The 18,892-nt window shown below is 45.7% G+C and overlaps 1 protein-coding gene and 1 pseudogene across 1 annotated transcript; both read right to left on the bottom strand.

The window, feature by feature from the left end:
• Nucleotides 1-9,002: 9,002 nt before the first annotated feature.
• LOC113887957 lies at nt 9,003-10,037 on the bottom strand (annotated as a pseudogene).
• A 3,925-nt stretch (nt 10,038-13,962) lies between these two features.
• On the bottom strand, nt 13,963-14,994 carry LOC113887956 (melanoma-associated antigen B4-like). Its single transcript, XM_027535339.1, has one exon. It carries the CDS (start codon nt 14,992-14,994, stop codon nt 13,963-13,965), a length of 1,032 nt encoding a protein of 343 aa, XP_027391140.1.
• Between the last annotated feature and the right edge of the window lie 3,898 nt (nt 14,995-18,892).

Genomic DNA, 18,892 nt, shown 5'->3' with positions numbered 1-18,892 from the left:
CTGGGGCAAGATCCCCATATTCAAACCCTCCCCCCACCCTCTTCCCTCTCGTGCTCTGAAGTTGACACTGACACTTTCCCTGTCACCCGGGAGGAGGAGAGGAGGGAGTGCTCAGCCCCGGACCCAGGGGTCACGCGACCTGCTGTTCTGCTGCCTGCAGGCTGCCCCTTCAAAACTAAGCTCTAACTGCCCGTCTCAGACTGCAGCCCCCCTTCCCCGTGTTAGGCTGGGAGGAAGTGCTGGCCACAGGGGAGGGTCCTGAGTTGGCCATGTGATGCAGAGGATGGTCATTACCCTGACTCCTCCCGAGCCCTGACATCTTCCCTCTGTTGACCTGCTGCCAGCCCTTCAGAACGAGGTCCCCTCTTCCCCGAGTGTCCCGTGTCAGTGATCGCAGTCAGGGAGCCCCTCAGCCTTTAGAACTGCCCAGATGCTGACCGGTTGCTTTGTGGCCAAGTCATGCTGGGTAAGGGGTTAGGCGTGGCTGCCAATCCTGGGGTATGGAAACACTCAGTCCCCCCGTGGGTCCCTCCTTCACTCCACAGAATCCCAGTCTTCCCTCTACTGAACAGAGCCAGGGTCCAGCAACCCCGCACCCAGATCCACCACCCCTGGACCCAGGTTATGTCCCGAGAACGCACGTGTGTAGCCGATGGACATTGGACCTAAGAGCCTGGTCCAAGCCTCCGGGCATAGAGCAAATGCGGGGTTGCCGGGGGGCTGTGAAGTCCTCTCTTTTCAGATGGAAAAGGTATTGGGAGTGCCAGGGCATATCTTTGTAACTATCCAGTGCACTTGTTACTCATATCACCTCCAAATTGGACCCCTGATGAGACAAAGGACTCATCCCTCTGGATGAGCCGCTCTCAAAGATAGCAGCCCTCTAAAAGAAGGCATGGCACCCCAGCATGGATAGGGGGCATCACTTCCTATCATGCACATCTGGGCTCCAGGAGGATAGCAGGGGTGGGGCCTGGGTGGGCGGGGTTCTGGGGGAGTTTCAGGCAAGAGGGGGGATGTGGTCCCTTTTTTGATTCATAGTGGGTCCTGGGATGACCCTGCTGATCTCAGTCAAATGGCCTCACTCCTTACCTTTCACTTCTCTCAGTAAACCAAGCAGGAAGAATATGGGAGCCCGAGCCTGACAGCCTTCCTGGAGCTGCTGAGATAGACAGTGAGGGCACTCTGGGGCTCCTTCTTGTGTGCTGAGTGATCCTCTCTGTCCTCTATCCCTGTCTTCCTCCGACCATAATGCTGCATTACGTCCCATCTGCTGACCTGAGGGCAAGACCTCACCTCCTGCTGCTGCTAACTCACTTCAGTCGTGTCCGACTCTGTGTGACCCCATAGACGGCGGGCCACCAGGCTCCCCTGTCCCTGGGATTCTCCAGGCAAGAACACTGGAGTGGGTTACCATTTCCTTCTCCAGTGCATGAAAGTGAAAGTGAAGTCGCTCAGTCCTATCCGACTCGTAGCGACCCCATGGATTGCAGCCTACCAGGCTCCTCCATCCATGGGATTTTCCAGGCAAGAGTCCTGGAGTGGGGTTCCATTGCCTTCTCCCCTGGAAGATGTCAAATCCACAGATGCCTGGTGAGAAGTGCACCGGCATCTCATCTGGACACTTCTGCCTAAGGCTTCCTGGAAATGGCTTCTGCAGGTAAGATAAGCGAGAGGGAAGGATGGGTGAATGCCTTCTGTGGGGTGGAACCGCTCACATCTCACTCAGGATCTTCATATCGACTGCAGGCAGAGCCTGGAAACCCTTCCCTTTCTGGTATAAAACCACCCCTGTCCCCAACCATGCCCCACACAATCCCAGCACACAAAGTGAAGAGGCTCCTTAGCCTGACGGTTCTCACTGTGGGCTCCTAGTCGACTGCAGGGGCGTTGCTCGAAAGTCCTGAGATGAATTTCTGTCCTTTTGTACAATTACTGTGATACAGTCTTTTCTCTTTTAGTTCATGTGTGACAGTCTCTTAAGCTGATCATTTACAACGGCCAGTTGTCATCCACTAACAAAGTTTGTGCTGGTTATTGCATGACCTCTGGGCCATACTGCCATGTCCATCCCAAACTTTGGTGCCCCGTGATCCTGGCATGGGGCTCTGAGATGCTGCCTCAGGTTCCTTCAGTGAACCAATAGAGGTTCATGGTCCCAAGGCCCAGTGGAAGAATCAACTGCTCTAGTTTAAAGCCTTTTCCAGCTGATCCTGTTGTCTGTTTCCTTTGTGGCCTGCACACCTGTGTCAGCCTCAGAGTACTCCCCCACCTGGGCACTCACAGGGTCTAGTTCAATGAAGACTTTTTGTTCCTCAGGGATTATTTAGTTTTGTGTTCCTGCTTTTGTTAGTAGTTGTCTTTATTCCTTGTGTAAGTTTTCCATGGTTAGTTCTGGGTACAGGAAACAGCCGCCCATGCATGACTGTGGTCTCAGCTACTCTGGATGTGGTACTAAATCTGTAAAGAATTTAAGGAAAATTTACAGTCTTACAATATGTCCTCAGGAATACACATAACATACTACTCTGTTTGAGACTTCTTTTTCCTAAGGTGCTCAGGAAATTCTTGTTGCCTTCGTGTAGACTGCATACATTTTTCTAAGGTTTCTTTGTAACTGCATTTTTCATATTGTTGCTTTTGTTTATGGTGTGTTTTCTATTACATGGTTTGAGTATTGTCGATTCTTCCAGACCAGTCTCTTGATTTTGCTGTGTTGATCATTTTATGCCAGATTTCTGAAGTTAGTTATATGTGGCAATGTTTTCTGAGCCTGTTTCCTAAAAATTTTAATTCGAGGATCAAATTCTTCCTGTGATATTTTGTTTTTCATTATTGCTGACTTTTATTCATTTTGCATTGGTGCATGTAACTCTGTACTGGCTATGTGTTCTTATCCATAATTTTTTCTAGTTTTTAAATTAGTAGACTTTTAAAAAGTTGTTTTTATCGACAGATCCTTGCTTTATAATGTTGTGTTGTTTCTGCTATGCAACAGGATGAATCAGCGCTACGTATACATATTCCTCCTGCCTGATGAGACTTCCTCCCATCCCCTCATCTCACCCCTCTAGGCTGTCACACAGCACCAGGCTGAGCTCCCTGTACTATATAGCTATTTCCCACCAGCTATCTTTTGTACACATAGGACTCAATATTTGTAAGTGGCACGCTCTCAATTCGTCCTACACACGCCTTCCATTGCTGTGTCCACAGGTTCATTCTCCACATCTGTGTCACTTTTCCTGCCCTTCAAATAGGTTCGTGAGTACCATTCCTACTTTCCATGTATATGCGTTAATGTATATTACTTTTCTGTTTCTAACTTACTTCGCTCTGTAAACAGGCTCTAGGTGCATCCACCTCACTACAAGTGACTTAAATGAATTCCTTTTTATGGCTAATATTCCATTCTATGTGGCTACCACAACTTCGTTATCCAGTCATCGGTCAGTTGAAGTCTGCTTTGCTTCCACGTCCTGTCTGTTGTAAGCAGTGGTGCAATGAACACTGGATAGAGGTGTCTTTTCAATTATTCTTTTCTCAGTGTATATGCCCAGTATTTCTATTGCTGGGTCATATGGTAGTTTTAATTCTAGTTTTAAAGGAATCTCTCCAGTGTTCTCCATAGTGGCTATATCAATTTCCATTCCCACCTTTTCTCTAAACTCTCCGCAGCCTTTACTGCTTGTACAGTTTTTGATGATGGCCATTCTGACCTGTATGAAGTGCCACCTCATTGTAATTTTGATGTTCATTTCTCTCATGATGAGTGATGTACCTCCTCTTTACATGTGTTTATGAGTTTGTTGCCCCTCTGCATTTCTTTTTTAAAAGAACAGATTTAGAATTGGAGAAAATTCAGCAGATAGAATAGAGAGGTGTCATACAGCCACTCTCTTCCTCCACTTGGTATCTTCTATTATTAACATCTTGTATTGGTTCAATGGATACAAGTTCGTTTTTTACAGTTGATCAACTAATGTCAATATGTTATTATTAACTATTGTCCATTGTTTACAATACATTTTACTTTTTGTGTTTTGCAGTTCTTTAGTGTTTGACAGATGCATGATAGGATCAACTCAGCCAACATGGTGTCGTGCAGAGGAGTGTGAATGCCCTATGGATCTCCCATGCTCCATCTTTTCATCCTTCAAAACCTCACTTGGAACCTCTTACAACTACTCAACGTTTTACTCTTTCTAAAGATTTGAATTTTCCAGACTGTAACACTGATGGAATCATACAGTATGTAGGCTTTTTGTACTGGCTCCTTCTGCTAATCAATATACATTGAATTTTCTCTATAACTTGTTATGGTTTGAAATGTTTTCTTCCAGGACTGAATACCATTCCATGTAGCTTACCATAGTTTGTTCACCCACTCGTGTACTGAAGGTCATCTTTGGTGATTTCGGTTTTTGGCAGCTATGTCTTATTCTGCTATTAAAATTTGGTTGAAGGTTTTTGGATGGGCTTGAGGTTTTGGCTCTTTTGAGTAAATACCTTAACGTTCATTTGTTAGATCATATGATAAGACTATATGTAGCTGAAAAGAATTTGCCAGACAGTTTCCAAAGTATCAGTATCACTGCCTTCCCTTTAGCAATGAATTCATTTCCAGTAGTTTGCCTGTTTCCTCTTCATTGATTTGGACTTCTGTGTTTCTGGTTTGTTCCTTCATTCGTGTTGTATTTCTTTTCCTTTTTCATTATTATTATTATTTTAATTATCATGTTTGAGGTCTCCTTTTCCCAGGCTTCAAGGTTCTTTCTTCTTTTTTGTTTCTGCCCTCTAAAGTTGGTCCAGTGGTTTGTGTAAGCTTCTTATAGGGTGAGATTTGTGCTGAGTTTTTGTTTGTTTGTTTGTTTGCTTTTTCCTCTGATGGGCAAGGCTGAGTAAGGTGGTCATTCTGTCTGCTGATAATCGGGTTTGTATTTTTGTGTTCTTTGTGGTTTAGATGAGGCGTCCTGCACAGGGTGCTATCAGTAGTTTGGTGATGCCGGGTCTTGTTTTCCTGTGGTTTCCTTTTTGTCAATTCTCACTATTTGATATCCTAGGGTTAGTTCTCTGGTAGTCTAGAATCTTGGAGCCAGTGGACCCACTATAAAGGCTCAGGGCTTGACCTTGACTTATGCGTGGGTCTATACATTCCTTTCTGCTGGTCATGTACTCCTGTCCACTCTCAGCTGGTATTCTGCATGCACTTCTGTGTCTGAAAGTGTATTCCTGATGTGTCCGTGGAGAGACATGTATTCCATATCCACCAACTCCTCTTGCCATCTTTTTCCTCCTGGGCAAGATTCGTGAGAGTCTGTTGGACTGCAAGGAGATCTAACCAGTCAATTCTAAAGCATATCACACCTGAATATTCATTGGAAGGACTAATGCTGAGGCTGAAGCTCCAGTATTTTGGCAATCTGATGTGAAGAACTGACTCATTGGAAAAGACACTGATGCTGGGAAAGATTGAAGGCAGGAAGAGCAGGGGACAACAGAGGATGAAATGGTTGGCATCACCTACTCAAAGGACAGGAGTTTGAGCAAACTCTGGGAATAGGTGATGCACAGGGAAGCCTGGCATGCTGAAGTCCATGGCGTTGCAAAGAGTCAGACATGACCGAGAGACTGAACAGAACAGTTGAGTCATCAAAATATTCTTGTCATTTCTATATTTCTGGATGAGTTGAAGCCTTTCCTTGCTGCAAGGCTGATTCCCTTACAGTGGCAAAGAAAGTGTGAGAAAATGTGTTCTCTGTTTGGTTTATCAAGTGTGATCCAGGCATACATTTCCCTGGGCAAATTATACGAGCTTCAACCAAAACCTTGCAGGCTTCTTGAAATTATCATTGTCCCTATGAGCCACAAACCAGGGAGGATTGACAGAAACAATACAAAAACTGGACCTTGGCAGTATAAGAATTAGGAACATGGGGCTTAATGAATTACAAATATGATCATAATTTTCCTGATTTTTTTGAAAGATTACTGTCTTTTAAAAATCTTCCATTTTCTAGATATTAGGAAATTTTTTAACACAGCAATTTGATAAATGGTAGATTTGTCATTGGAATTGAAACATTAATTTTTCTCTCCCTACCGTATCACTCCAGAAATCAGAAACTCTCAGTGTTCTTATTTTCTTAGGAAAATAGTTATTTTTCAAAAGTTCAGTGAGAATCTGTTCTTATAGCAGGACACAAGTGGAAACAGTGATTACACTACCGAGACTTTGACTGGACTGTCATATTTGACAGACACAGGTAGACTTGGATATGGCCAGATTACTTGAGGAAACTAAGGTTAACCATAGGGATCCATAAAAACCCGTTGGAAAAACAGCCTGGGACCTTGCTGACAGAATTCCCATCAGCCTTACCAGGTGAGTAAGGAAGATCACTTCTGGCAGGCACAGGAACTTTAGGATGTTTTGGGGAATTCAGGAAGAGAGGAATTCATCCAGATCTCTAGGTTTGACAACAAGTCTTTGCTGTGGCTTCCTAGCCTCAAGAGGCTATGAAAATTTCGTTCCAGCAAAGCTGAATTAAAAGCGCCTATTTGCAAATTGTTATTCTTACTGTACTCAGATAAATAATCAGGCCAAGTTTATTGAATTTAGACTTCCTTTGCAAAAAATTAGGTCTTAGCTTTCCTGTCTTCAGTAGAAATGAGGGAGATGATAGAAAAAAAATGGTTCAATAGAAAGTGTACTACACTTGTGTGGGTATTAGGTTCTAGTTCTAGTGCTATTACGTTTCCTTGAAGTTTTATTATTTACCTGCAAACTGGGTTGGATCCTGAATTTTTCTAGTGTCCACCCATATTTAGCTGCAACTTTATTACTAAAATTCCCAATTCTCCCATCCTTTTGATGTGTCTGTGGGAAGATGGTGAGCTCCAAGCGATACACCTCTGCCATCTTGATCCACTCACTCTCCGATTCTTTTGACTTGAATCACTGAGAACTAACATTGCCATTTTTTCCTGAAGTCCTGCAACGTGAAGCTACAAGACTTGATGCAAAGATCAGAGAAATTGTCACAACACCTTATGTTCAAATAGACTTCATGCCTGTTGCTGTACGAGCCACTCAGAATGTTAACCTGATCACCCAGAGATATTGCTAACTGTGATAGAGACATTTCAAACTGCAGTAGTTGCTTTGATCCTGACACTTAGAAAACTTCTTGACTGACTACGCCCTGGGCTCAGAAACTGGTTTATAACCAGCTCCAATCATTAACATCCACTTTTTTTTTTGTTTCCATAGAAATGCTTCTTATTAATAACTACCTGACACCGATTGCACCCTAGACCTAGCTTTGTGAGCCCACCTGCATCACCACCTATTGAAATGAGATACCACTCTACAAATGAACTGACCTGTTCTCAGAATGACGCAATTGCTGCCATGAAATGGAGGACTCCACTAATCCATTCTCTCTCCCCACAGTGACCAGGTCAGCTTTTACCATGTGAGACTTGCAGGCAAGTTTCAGAGGAGGGACCTGTCAAGGCTTAGGGCACTCTGCCCCCAAATATACCACAGTGGCGTATTGATTATTTTGAATTCAAGTTACTTAACAAACAGCCAACAGAGGAGGGACATTCCACCACCCCCCAATATCTGCCTCCCTTAGAGCAGGAAATGCATCTCATATAAAGGATATACTGCCTGCATCTGGAGGCAGAGGGAAACCCTTCTAACCAGAAGTAGGCAGTTCAAGCAGAGAAGCGTGTATACACAAACCTTGTTAAGTCTTTCATTTAGTACCCTGGGTACAGATTCTGTTTAGATTCCTTACTAGTTGAGTACCTAAAACCTAAGTTGATTTGTCCTGTCGATTCCTCACAAATTGTTTTCTTGTCTACAAAATAAAAAAGCTGCCTGCTTTGCCCACTTTTTAGGTCCCATTTCTATGACACTTCTTGTGCACATGAATTAAAATTTGACTCTTTTTCTCCTGTTACCCTGTCTTGTGTCAAGTTTACTAGTAGTCTAACCAGAAGAATTCAAAAGGGATAAAGGCAGGAATGTCCTTCTTCCCTAAACACCTCAAGGGAGTTCACCCTTACATCTCAGAAACTCCCTGGAGACGATGGGCATAGAATACCAGTCTGTGCACTGGAATCTCCTGCATTGAGATAAGAGCAGAGGCACTGTAGATTTCTGTCTGTTAGGGGCCAAATTGTGTCCCCTCCACAAATGCATATTGAAAGCATAACTCAGAGTACTTAAGAATGCAACTGTAGTTAGAAATAAGGTCTTTAAAGCGATGGTTGTGTTAAAATGAAGTCATTAGGATGGGCCATAACCCAGTGTGACTATAAGAAGAAATTGAGACACAAAAGGAGGCACCAGGGATATATGCATTCAAAAGGAATGCCAAGTGAAGAGGGTGGCCACCTGGCAGCCAAGGGGAGAGGCCTCAGGGTAAACCAGCCCTCCTCTTGGACTTGCAGCCTCTAGAACTCTGAGAAAATAAAATTCCGCTGTTTCAGCCACGCATTCTGTGGGGTTTTGTTGTGGAAAGCCTAACAAATCAGTACGTTAGCCAAGGTAGAGATTTCTTCCTGGATAGTCTTTTTACTTTCCTGTCATTCCTAAAGGCTATCTCAAGATCTTAATTATGTGATTGCAGCTCCTTGTTTCTAAAGTTGTATGGGCATAGGGGAGGTCTTGATCTTAGCCTCACCAGAACTAGCATAGAGCCTTTCAAAGAGCAGATGCTCAAAAAATAAATGAAGACAGTAAGAGGTCTAACTTGTTAAGGTTTGATACCTCCTGCATTTTTCAAGAAGCATATCAAGGTATAAATTATTTAATTTTACAAAACAGAAGACAGAAAAGATGGAGAACAATCAAGGTTGATCATGTTTTGAAATTTTTTTCATTTTATTTTTTCATTCCATTGTCCCAGCACTATTATCGTGGGATTGCATCCCATTTCGGCAAAAGTCCCTATTTTGATGTCAAATTTTCTTATCTGGATGATTTTTTAAAAGTCTTGGTCTTCAGTAGGGGTGGGAGGAGCTGCTGGATGTGGCCGTGGGACATGCCTGGAAGTGACAGTGGTGCCAGGCCTGGCTGGAACTGTGGCTTGAGCTCTCTCCTCCTCATCTCACAAAACTTCTTCATATTGTGATGAGAAGGCACTGGGGACCGTATCATTGACTTGCCAAAAATTCCAAGACTTTCATTTTGCTGGTTTCAGCATGGGCTTGTGGGCCCACAGGAACTCAAAACGTGGAGGATCACCGTTGGCAACCTGGCGGTACTCCAGGTACTTCATCGTCACAAAGTCTTTGGTGATGAGCTTCCTGGGCTCTCCGTAGATGAAGTGTTTTCTCCCAGCATATACTCACATCATATTCAAGAATTTCCAGATGTCTTCCTCAGTGGCACAGTTGCCCTTCACGAAGATCACACCCAGAACTGTCATCAAGAGACTGGTCTTAAGTAAGCCCCTACCATCCCACACTCTCCCATTGTTGGGCAAGTACAGTTTGCTGACAAGGTCATAGGAGTGGATGGTTGAATCAACTTCCTTCAAGTCAACTGCATCGACAGCCTTGCTGTGTTCAGCAGCTCTCTTCAGAATCTCGGCAAATCGGTTATGGTATCTTGGGTGGATAATCTTCAGCATGTTTTCCTTCATAATGGGCTGCTTCATTTTATATTTATGCAGAAGGAACTGTTCCAACAAACTTGTCATGCTATTCAGAGTATCACTGTAGGTGTTCTCAGTAGAACATGAGACATTGGAGGAACGTGAATCTTCCTCATCTTGACTGATATCTTCTTCATCAGATGTTGTGTCAGAAGTAGTTGAAAAAGTGCTGGTAGTAGATGGGGCTTCCGAAGACCCCTGGGAAGTGCTATTTGACCCAGTAGCTGATGAGCTCTGTGAATTATCTTCTAAAAGAGAAGAGGTAGAGGGAAGCTCTTCCATTACTGCAGAGCGCTGAACTCCCCTGTGACTCTGGAGCTCATATCACGCCTGGTGGCATTTCTCACGGATGCAGAGCTTATGGTTCTGACCCCAAGGTATGATGCCTGTGCTGGGGGACAATGATGAGAAGTGTGAGTAGAAGGGCAGGTGATAAGGGCCCACAGGAAGACGAAGCTTGAGTGTGCAGCCGCAGCAGTGAAATACCACTTTGGTTATCAGGAAGGCTTCATTTGTGGTTTTCTTGAGGGCACTGTTCTGAAAACCCCCAGGGTTCCTATTCTCCTAATCAGCTGTCCTTTGGGAAACATATTGAAGGAAATTAGAGTGATCTTTAGGCTTCATCCTGCTACCCCTGCCTCAGGCACGCTGGGGTGACAGAAGGGGCTGGTAGTCTCCTACACAGAAGCATCTGTTATTCCACAGTCAAGACCACCACCCAACTAGTGGCCAGTCATAGGACCCATTCCCTCTGCTGTCCTCTAGTTGGCATCACAAAGCTTCCTGGGATTTCTGAGAAGTGAAGAGGTCCTCAGCTTATCACCCCAGTCAGTAGTTATCACCCAGTACTGAGTTCTCATTGGGAAGTTTTCTGTCCTGGCCTCTGGAGTCCTCAACATAAATTAAGAGTGCTTTTTTCGTTCCCCTAAGGCCTGGTGTCCCCACCCCTTTCTTGGAATAGTATCTGCACCTTCATACTAAGGGTTTCACTTCCTACACACCTGATATAAATAAATGTTGGTGGAACTTCAGCTTGATAGCTCTGCCCTGGTTCTTCAAGGGCTACAAGGAACATGGCTGGAGTCATTATCAGTTCTTTTTATTGGTATATGATCCCTCAGTCATTGCTTTGACCTCTGTTGTGGCCTGAAATTCTACCCTTCCTTCCACTTAGGTCCACCCCATCTACTACTATACTTCCTTATAGTAGGGCAAGCATCTCCGTGAGACCCCAAGGAAAAAGTAAGGTTTTCCTCACCTGTCCATACCCGTCCTTGGTCTTCTGAGGCACAGAGGATGAGATGAATCATATGGTTATGGGGTGTGTGCTTCCCTTTGTCTTTAGGGTATTCCGTTGCTTTCTGGAAAACCTGGAAATAATCCCACTGCTGGCCCTAGGCTTTACCCCTTGGACCATGTCCCAACCCCACTTGTGACTTCATAGAAGGAAATGGGCATGTCATGTCAACAATGAGCAGGTATCCCAGGGATGCCAGGAAGGCCAGGGTTCTGTGCAGTTTCCTCAGAGTTCTGAGGTCAGGGGGTTTCCTAAGTCCAGAGCTTGACTCCTGGCAGAGTGTGGGGCTCCTTTCTCTGTTTACATAAGGGAGCTCTCTCAGACTAAGGTCCTCACTCCCTGTGGTGCCAGAGAGGCAACGTCTGGGAATGCCACATGAGGCTACTCTTACCTGTGCCTTCAGGGACCACATTAGGATTCAGGCTTCTTGGGGCCCTCTGTGTTCAGTGTAGGGGTATGCCCTCACTCAGGTACCTCACCTTGACTCCTGGGGGACTCTGGATTTCCTCTTTCTTTCAACCTAAGGTGACCCATGTAGACCAAAGACCATGTCCTTGCCAGCCCTGAAAAGAAGTGAGGGAATGTGCAGCCTGTCAGCCCTGTCTTGGCCTTCTGAGAGCAGACCCAGGCCAGTCTCTCTGTGACTTCAGTTCCTCATTCATCTGTCTTTATCTTGACTCCTTTCTCTTCTATGAAAGCCTTCTTGGGAAATGCCACATCTTTGAAAAGTCTTAGTCTGCCTGCAACAAATCTCACAGAGAATGGGCTGAGTCCCAGGAGTTATAGGGAAGCTACAGTCCGGGAGGGGCCCCAGCATAGGTGGTGTGCTATCAGAGAAAACACGCTGATCTCTTCCTTCTCTTCACTGACCAGACACAGCCTCTTGTAGAACCTTCACTCTTAACAGATTTACTCTCTGAAAGGAAGGGGCTGAATTAAATGATTTTCTGCATCCCTGATCTACTGCCGTTTACTGACATTTCCTTTGTAGATAAATTGTCACTGATTGCTGTCTCATTCCTTATACATACTTCACTTTTATTTTCATTTTTTGTTACTTATTTCTGGGGCTTTTTATTCCAAAGCCGTGTTTGGGGTATGAAATTCTGCTACTGAACGTGTGAAATAACATTTGGACTAATGTTCAGAAAGAGGAAGTGACCCAAGGTTGGCCTCATCCTGGAGGAGTGGCACAGTATGGGCTCTGGAGGAATTCAGTGCCGGGGTCCAGTCCAGCTTCTATCATTTATGAGCTTTGAATTTGAGCTTCTTTATTCCAGCTTCTTTATCTGCAAATGGTGTTTGAGAGTCTATAGTGTAGGACCAGAGACATGTGTGATGTATGTTAATCACCTGGCACAGTATGAGACAAGCTTTGGTACTTTGAATGAATGGCAGTTATTACAAAGGTGATTTTGACCCCGAATGATAACAAACTTCCATCACATAATTTTATTTCCAGGCTAGAGAATATGCAATTCCAAACAATAGGCAAATCCACATCAGCACTACTGCTCCCAAGCAAGTAAAACTAAGCAGTATTTCCCTATTTGAGCACCTGTTTTAATAGGCGTTTGGGGTTATCTTCTCCACATGGATGCAAGGACAAGTTCATTTGTCTCAAGGACCAGCAACTTCCCTCTCAGGTGCTTTTGCTTGTCCAAACCACCCTTAATTTAATCCCACTGACAGTAAAAATTGAGCCCTCCCTTAAAGTTTGCCAAATTACAGTAAACATAACCTAATTAAACTGCCCGTTTAACAGAGCAAGTTCTGGTGCTCCCATCCCAGAAAAAGAGAGACAGCCCAGTGATGTCTTGGCATCTCACTTCAATGGGAATCACCCTTATTTCTCAGAAATTCTTTAGACAGCTTTTGATGAAAACACGTAGTGTGAGTGTTCACTTGCCCTGGCTCAAGTGCACAGGGCCCCTTCCATTCCCTATGGTTTTCGGATATCCCCAAATAACGGTGAATATATGGTTTAGATATATTCCAGGTTTACAGCCTCACCTCTGAGAACCATCATATGAGTGTCTGGCATCACTCCCACAGCTTCATCTAGCCCATCATGCATCTGGACTGAAAATGACCTCCCACCGAGGAACTAGACTTTCCCCAAGACCCAGTGCCGCCTTAATCATGTAACTTCGACTTGCTTGCTCTCATCTGGAACCTCCTCTTCCACACCTCCCCCATTTAAATTTATTTGTTTATTCCTTAGAGTTAGCTCACCACCTTCCTTATATCGTCCCTGCTGCTAGACTCAAAATTCCATGGGCAGTGGCTTGGGCTTCATTTTCTTATCAACCCAGTACTATAAGAAAGCCTTCTAAACAGAAGATGGTCAATTAATTTGGGAGAAAACGGAAATAACGAGCAAAGTCTCTATTTTATTATGATTTAAGTGTCATACAGTTTGAATAAGCTAAGCAAATCTAAGTCCATGTTATTAGCTTTTACAAGGAAAGAGGACAGATAAGAAGACAAACGAAGAATAAACCAGCGTTTACTCTGAAAGCTCTGTGATCCCAAATATTTATCTCTAGGATTCTTACATATTTCCAAGTAAAATTCTATTCCAATGCTCTGTTACCTCTTTCTGTACCATAAGGAAAATATTGAAGTCTTTTCAACTTGTTTACAAATAATGAACTCTTAGTCAAAAACCTAACAACAGTAAACATGACTCCATGACATTAATAAACCTAGATTCTGAAGCAAGATAAACCTTGTGAAGAGTGGTAATATTTAAAAATACCAAACGCCTCTACCTGCCTACCGAAATCATCTGTTTTTGACTAGATATTATTCATATGGATAAAAGGAAAACATGCGTTATTTTGTTAAAAGTGCACCTAAACTCCCTTACTACTTAAAACTGAGAAAAACATATGGGTTTTGTTCCCCCCACCCCTACTACCCCTGCACTATTTAAGAGGTAGACTGTTCTCTTCCAACACAAAGGGAACAAAGTGCCCTGACCCCTCCCTAGATGTGGGAGGAGCTGTAGGACTTGGCCCTGGTAGAGGCACTGGCTTCAGCCATTGCTGGAGCCCTGGCCGCACCTCTGAGCCCTGCTCTCTCCACCTGATCTCTCAGAGCCTCATCATAGAGGTCTGGGAAGGAACTCGGGACCGTTTCCTGGATCTTGGCCAGAACTTCCAACACCTTCATCTTAGTGGTCTCAGCATAAGCTCTCGGACCCCACAGGAACTCATAGCCCGGAGGATCACTATTGGGCACCTGGCGGTAGTTGAGGTACCCCTTCTGCACCAGATCTTTGGTGATGAGCTTTCTGGGCTCCCCAAAGATGGAGTGCTTCTTCCCAGCATGGATCCCCAACACATTGAGAAATTCCCAGATCTCCTCCTCAGTGGCACGGTTACCCTTCATAAAGATGATGCCCAGGAGCGCCATGAGGAGACCAGACTTGGGCAGCTCCTCCTCATCACTTGAACCTTCCTCAACCCCGAGACTGAACTTGTTGACGAGGGTGTAGATGTTCCTGCTGCAGTCGACTTCCTTCAGCTCCAGGCCAAACAACAGCTCCACGCGCTCAGAGGCTCTGCTCAAGATCTCAGGGAAGTGCTGCTTGAACTTACTGCCAATGACCTCCAGCATGGCGTCCTGTGTGATGGGCTCCTTCATGATGTACCTCTCCAGCAGGAAATCCATCACCATGCTGGCTTTCTTGATCAGAGTATCTTTGCGAATGCTCCGAGTGACCAGGGCTGCCTGGGCAGCATCTGCGCTTTCCTCCTTGGGGCCCTGGGTACCTTCTTCAGATCCTGCACAGGAAGCCTCTGCAACAGTAGAGCTAGGGGCCATGGCTCCCTGAAGCTCCTGGTGATTTCCAGCAGCAACGGAGCTCTGGGAAGAAACCTGAGGGACAAAAGAGGGGGAAGACAGGCACTCCTCTCCTGGGGCTGCAGCAGCACTGGCCTGGGCCTCCTGAGTGTCCCCCTGGACCTGGTAGCGTTTCCCGTGGGCATGATTCTTGTTTTTGTGCTTCCGAGGCATGACGACACAGTTCAGGGACCGCAGGCAGGACTGCAGTTAGGAAGTTAGACAACGAGAGCACCTGGAAAAGGACGAAGAAATGTGAGCACCTTCACCAGGGAGAGTTGTCCCCGGTTTAAACCAAGTCTGCTTCATAGGAGGCCTTGAGTCCACTGCTCTAGGACCCACAAGTCTCCTGTTTGCCTAGTCAGCCTGTCCCCTGAGACCCCTGAGGAGGAAGTGAGAGTGAGCCCTGGGGTGCAGCCAGACAGCCCTGCCTAGGCGTTAGAGGGTGGCCTGTGGGGGCTGGCAGGGGAGGCGTGTCTTTTCAGTTCACATTCAGAGTTAGGATGAAAAATGGGGAATAACCCCTAGCACCCGCCCCGATCCCTCTTCTGCTCTGAAGCTGATGCTGCCACCTTCCCTGTGATTCTGGAGAAGGAAAGGAGGGAGTGCTCAGCCTCCCACCTAAGGGTCCCGAGACCTGCCCTTCTGTAAGCAAGCTCTAACCTCCCCACTCAGAGAGCAGCCTCCCTTCCCTGTGTTTGGCTGGGAGGAAGCACTGACCACAGGGGAGGGTCCTGATTCGCCCGAGTGTCTGGAAGGATGGTCCCTACACTGGCTCCTCCCGAGCCCTGACATCCTCCCTGTACTGACCAGCTACCAACCCCTTGGACCCAGATCCCCTCCGACCTCAGTTTCCCACATCCAAGATCGCAGGGAGGGTGACCCGCAGACCTTAGAGCTGCCCGGATACCACCCAGATGCTCCGAGGCCAAGTCGCGGGGAGTGGGGGTTTCACGTGGCCGCCGTTCTGGGGTGTGGAGACCCTCAGTCCCCCCCCCGAGAGTCCCTCCCATAGCTACAGGGCTCGGGGCTTTACGTCTACTGAGCAGAACTGGAGTCCACCAGCACTGGACTGAAGCCTTCCTCTCGGAGACTAACTGGGTGAAGTGGATGGACTTGGGGCTTAAGATGCAGGCCCGAATCTTCCAGCAGAGAGCAGGGGCAGGGTGGCCAGGGGTTGTCTGGCCCCCTCTTTTCAGAGGGAAAGGCTTGGTCGTGCCGGACGTGTGTCCCACACTTGTAACTCACGTCACCTCACACTTGGACACCTGATGAGACCTGGGAGTCGTCCGTCTGGGCACCCTGCACGGCAGTTCTCAAAATGGCAGCAGCCCTCAAAGATGGCGTCGCAACCCCAGCGTGTGTGCGTGGTCGTCACTTCCTGTCATGTGGTTCTGTGTTCCAGGCCGACAGCAGAGGCAGGGCCAGGGTGGGCGGGGTTCTGGGGGAGCTTCCCGGAGGATTGGCATGTGCACTTTTCCTTGAATCGTCGCGGATCCTGAGACCTTCCCTGTACCAAGCAGAGTCTATGGGCCTCCCTCCCAGGCTCTAGCTTCTGTCAGCACCCTGGCAGGAATTGTTTCTGGCCTGGCCCTACAGGCTTCCTGGAACTCCTGAGAATGACAGGGAGGGCACTTTCGGGCCCCGTCTTCTGGGCTGAGTGATGCTCCGTCCACACTCCGTGTCTTCCCTTGACCCCTGTAGGTGGTGGGCTGTGTCCCATCTGCTGACCTGAGGCCAAGGCCTCCCATCGAAGACATCCAGTCCCTCATCATCAAGTCCTGAGACTCCTGCTGAGAAGTGCACGTACATCTCCTCTGGACCCTTCTGCCTGAGGCTTCCAGGAAATGGCTGTTGCAGGTAAGATGAGCTGAGAGGGAAGGATGGGAGACTGCCTTCTGTTGTGTGGAACCCCTCACATCTCACTCAGGATCTTCATATTGACTGCTGGAAGGGCCTGGAAATCCTTCCCTTTCTGGTATGAATCCACCCCTGTCCCCAGCCATGCCCCATACCATCCCAGCAGAGTAAGTGAAAGGGCTCCTTAGCCTGACGGTTCTCACATGGGCTCTTAGTCGACTGCAGGGGCATTGCTCGAAATTTCTGAGGTGAATTTCTGTCCTTTGGTACAATTTTTGGGGTACTAAGTTTTCTCTTTTAGTCCCTGCATGATAGTCTATTAAGGTGATCACTTAAAAGGGCCAGTTGTCATCCACTAACAAAGTTTGTGCTGGTTATTTCATGACGTCTGGGCAATGCTGCCACATCCAATTCAAAATTTTGTTCCCCATGGTCTTGGCATGGGAGCTCTGAGATGCTACCTCAGATTCCTTCAGTGAGGCTATAGCCATTCATGGCCCCAGGGCACAGTGGAAGAATCAAGGGCTGAACTTTAAAGCCTTTTCCTGCTGATCATGTTGTCTTCTTCCCTTGTAACCTGCACACACTTGTCAGTCTCTGAGGACTCCCTCACCTTGACACTCATAGGGTCAAGTTCATTAGAGACTTATTTTGCCTGGGGGATTATTTAGTTTTGTGCTTTTGCTTCCGTTAATAGTTGTCTTTATTCCTTGTATAAGTTTTCCATGGTTTATGCTGGGTACAGGAAACAGCAGCCCATGTTTGATTGTGGTCTCAGCTGGTCTGACTGGAGTAGATCTGCAAAGGAGTTAAGCAACATCGACAGTCTTACAATATGTGCTCCTCATGAATACACATAACATACTATTCTGTTTGAGACTTCTTTGTCCTAAGCCTGTCAGCAAATTCTTCTTGTTGAGTCTATGTGGAACCTATACATTGTTCTGAGGTTTCTTTGTAGGTACGTTTTTTTGGTATGGTTGCTTTTATTTGTGCTGGATTTTCTATTACGTGATCTAAGTAATTGTTGATTCTTCCAGGCCAGACTCTTGGTTTTGCTAAGGTGATCTATTTTATACAAGATAGCTGAAGTTATTTGTATGTTTGAATACTTTTTGTGTGTGTTTCCTAAGATTTTTAATTCGAGGATAAATTCCTACGTATTCTTTTGTTCTTCATTGTTCCTGTCTCTTATTCATTTGGCATTGTTGTATATAACTCTGTACTGGCTATGTGTTCTTGTCCAGATTTTTTCTACATTTTAAATCAGTAGAGCATTTATGAAAATTTTTAATTGGAGGAGAATTGTTTTATAGTGTGTTAGTTTCTGTTGTACAACAGTATGAAGCAGCTCTAAGTATACATATATCCCCTCCATGAGCATCCCTCACGCCACCCCCATCTCAGTCCTCCAGGTTGTCATGGAACAGCAGTCTGAGCTCCCTCTGTTGTAGAGCACCTCCCCACTAGCTCTGTCTTATACACATGGTAGTGCATATATGTCATAGCCACTCTCAGTTTGTCCCTCTCTCTCCATCCCTTGCTGTGTCCACATCCTTTCTCTACATGTGTCTCTATCCCTACCCTGCAAATACATTCATCAGTGCCATTTTGTAGATTCCATATAAATGCATTAATGTGCAATAGTTTTTGTTCTCTTTCTGACTTACTTCACTCCGTGAAACAGACTCTAGGTGCATCCACCTCACTGCCACTGACTTAAATTTGTTACTTTTTATGGGTGAGTAATATTCCATTGTATATATCTACCACAACTTCTGTATCTATTCATCTGTCAGTGGAAGTTGAGGTGGTTGCTTCCATGTCCTAGCTATTGTAAATAGTGCTGCAATAAACAGTGCGGTCCGTGAATCTTTTCACGCATGGCTTTCTCAGTGTGTATGCCCAGTAGTGGGAATGCTGAGTCACAGGGTAGTTTTATTTCTAGTTTTTAAAGGACTCTCCATAATGTTCTCCATATTGGCTATATCAATTTACATTCCCCCTCAAAGTGCAAGAGGGTTCTCTTTTCTCCATGCCACTTCAGCACTGATCGTTTCTAGATTTTTTTTATGATAGCCTTTCTGGCAAGTGTGAGGTGATGCATCATTGTAGCTTTGGTTTGCATTTCTTTCATAATGAGTGGCCAACATCTTGTCTTGTGAGCCTCTGTATTTTTTAAAAGAACAGATTTAGGATGACAGAAAATTTA

Source organism: Bos indicus x Bos taurus, chromosome X, assembly GCF_003369695.1.
Source record: "Bos indicus x Bos taurus breed Angus x Brahman F1 hybrid chromosome X, Bos_hybrid_MaternalHap_v2.0, whole genome shotgun sequence".
Taxonomy (NCBI): Eukaryota; Metazoa; Chordata; class Mammalia; order Artiodactyla; family Bovidae; genus Bos; species Bos indicus x Bos taurus.
This window is presented reverse-complemented; position numbering and strand designations above follow the sequence as displayed.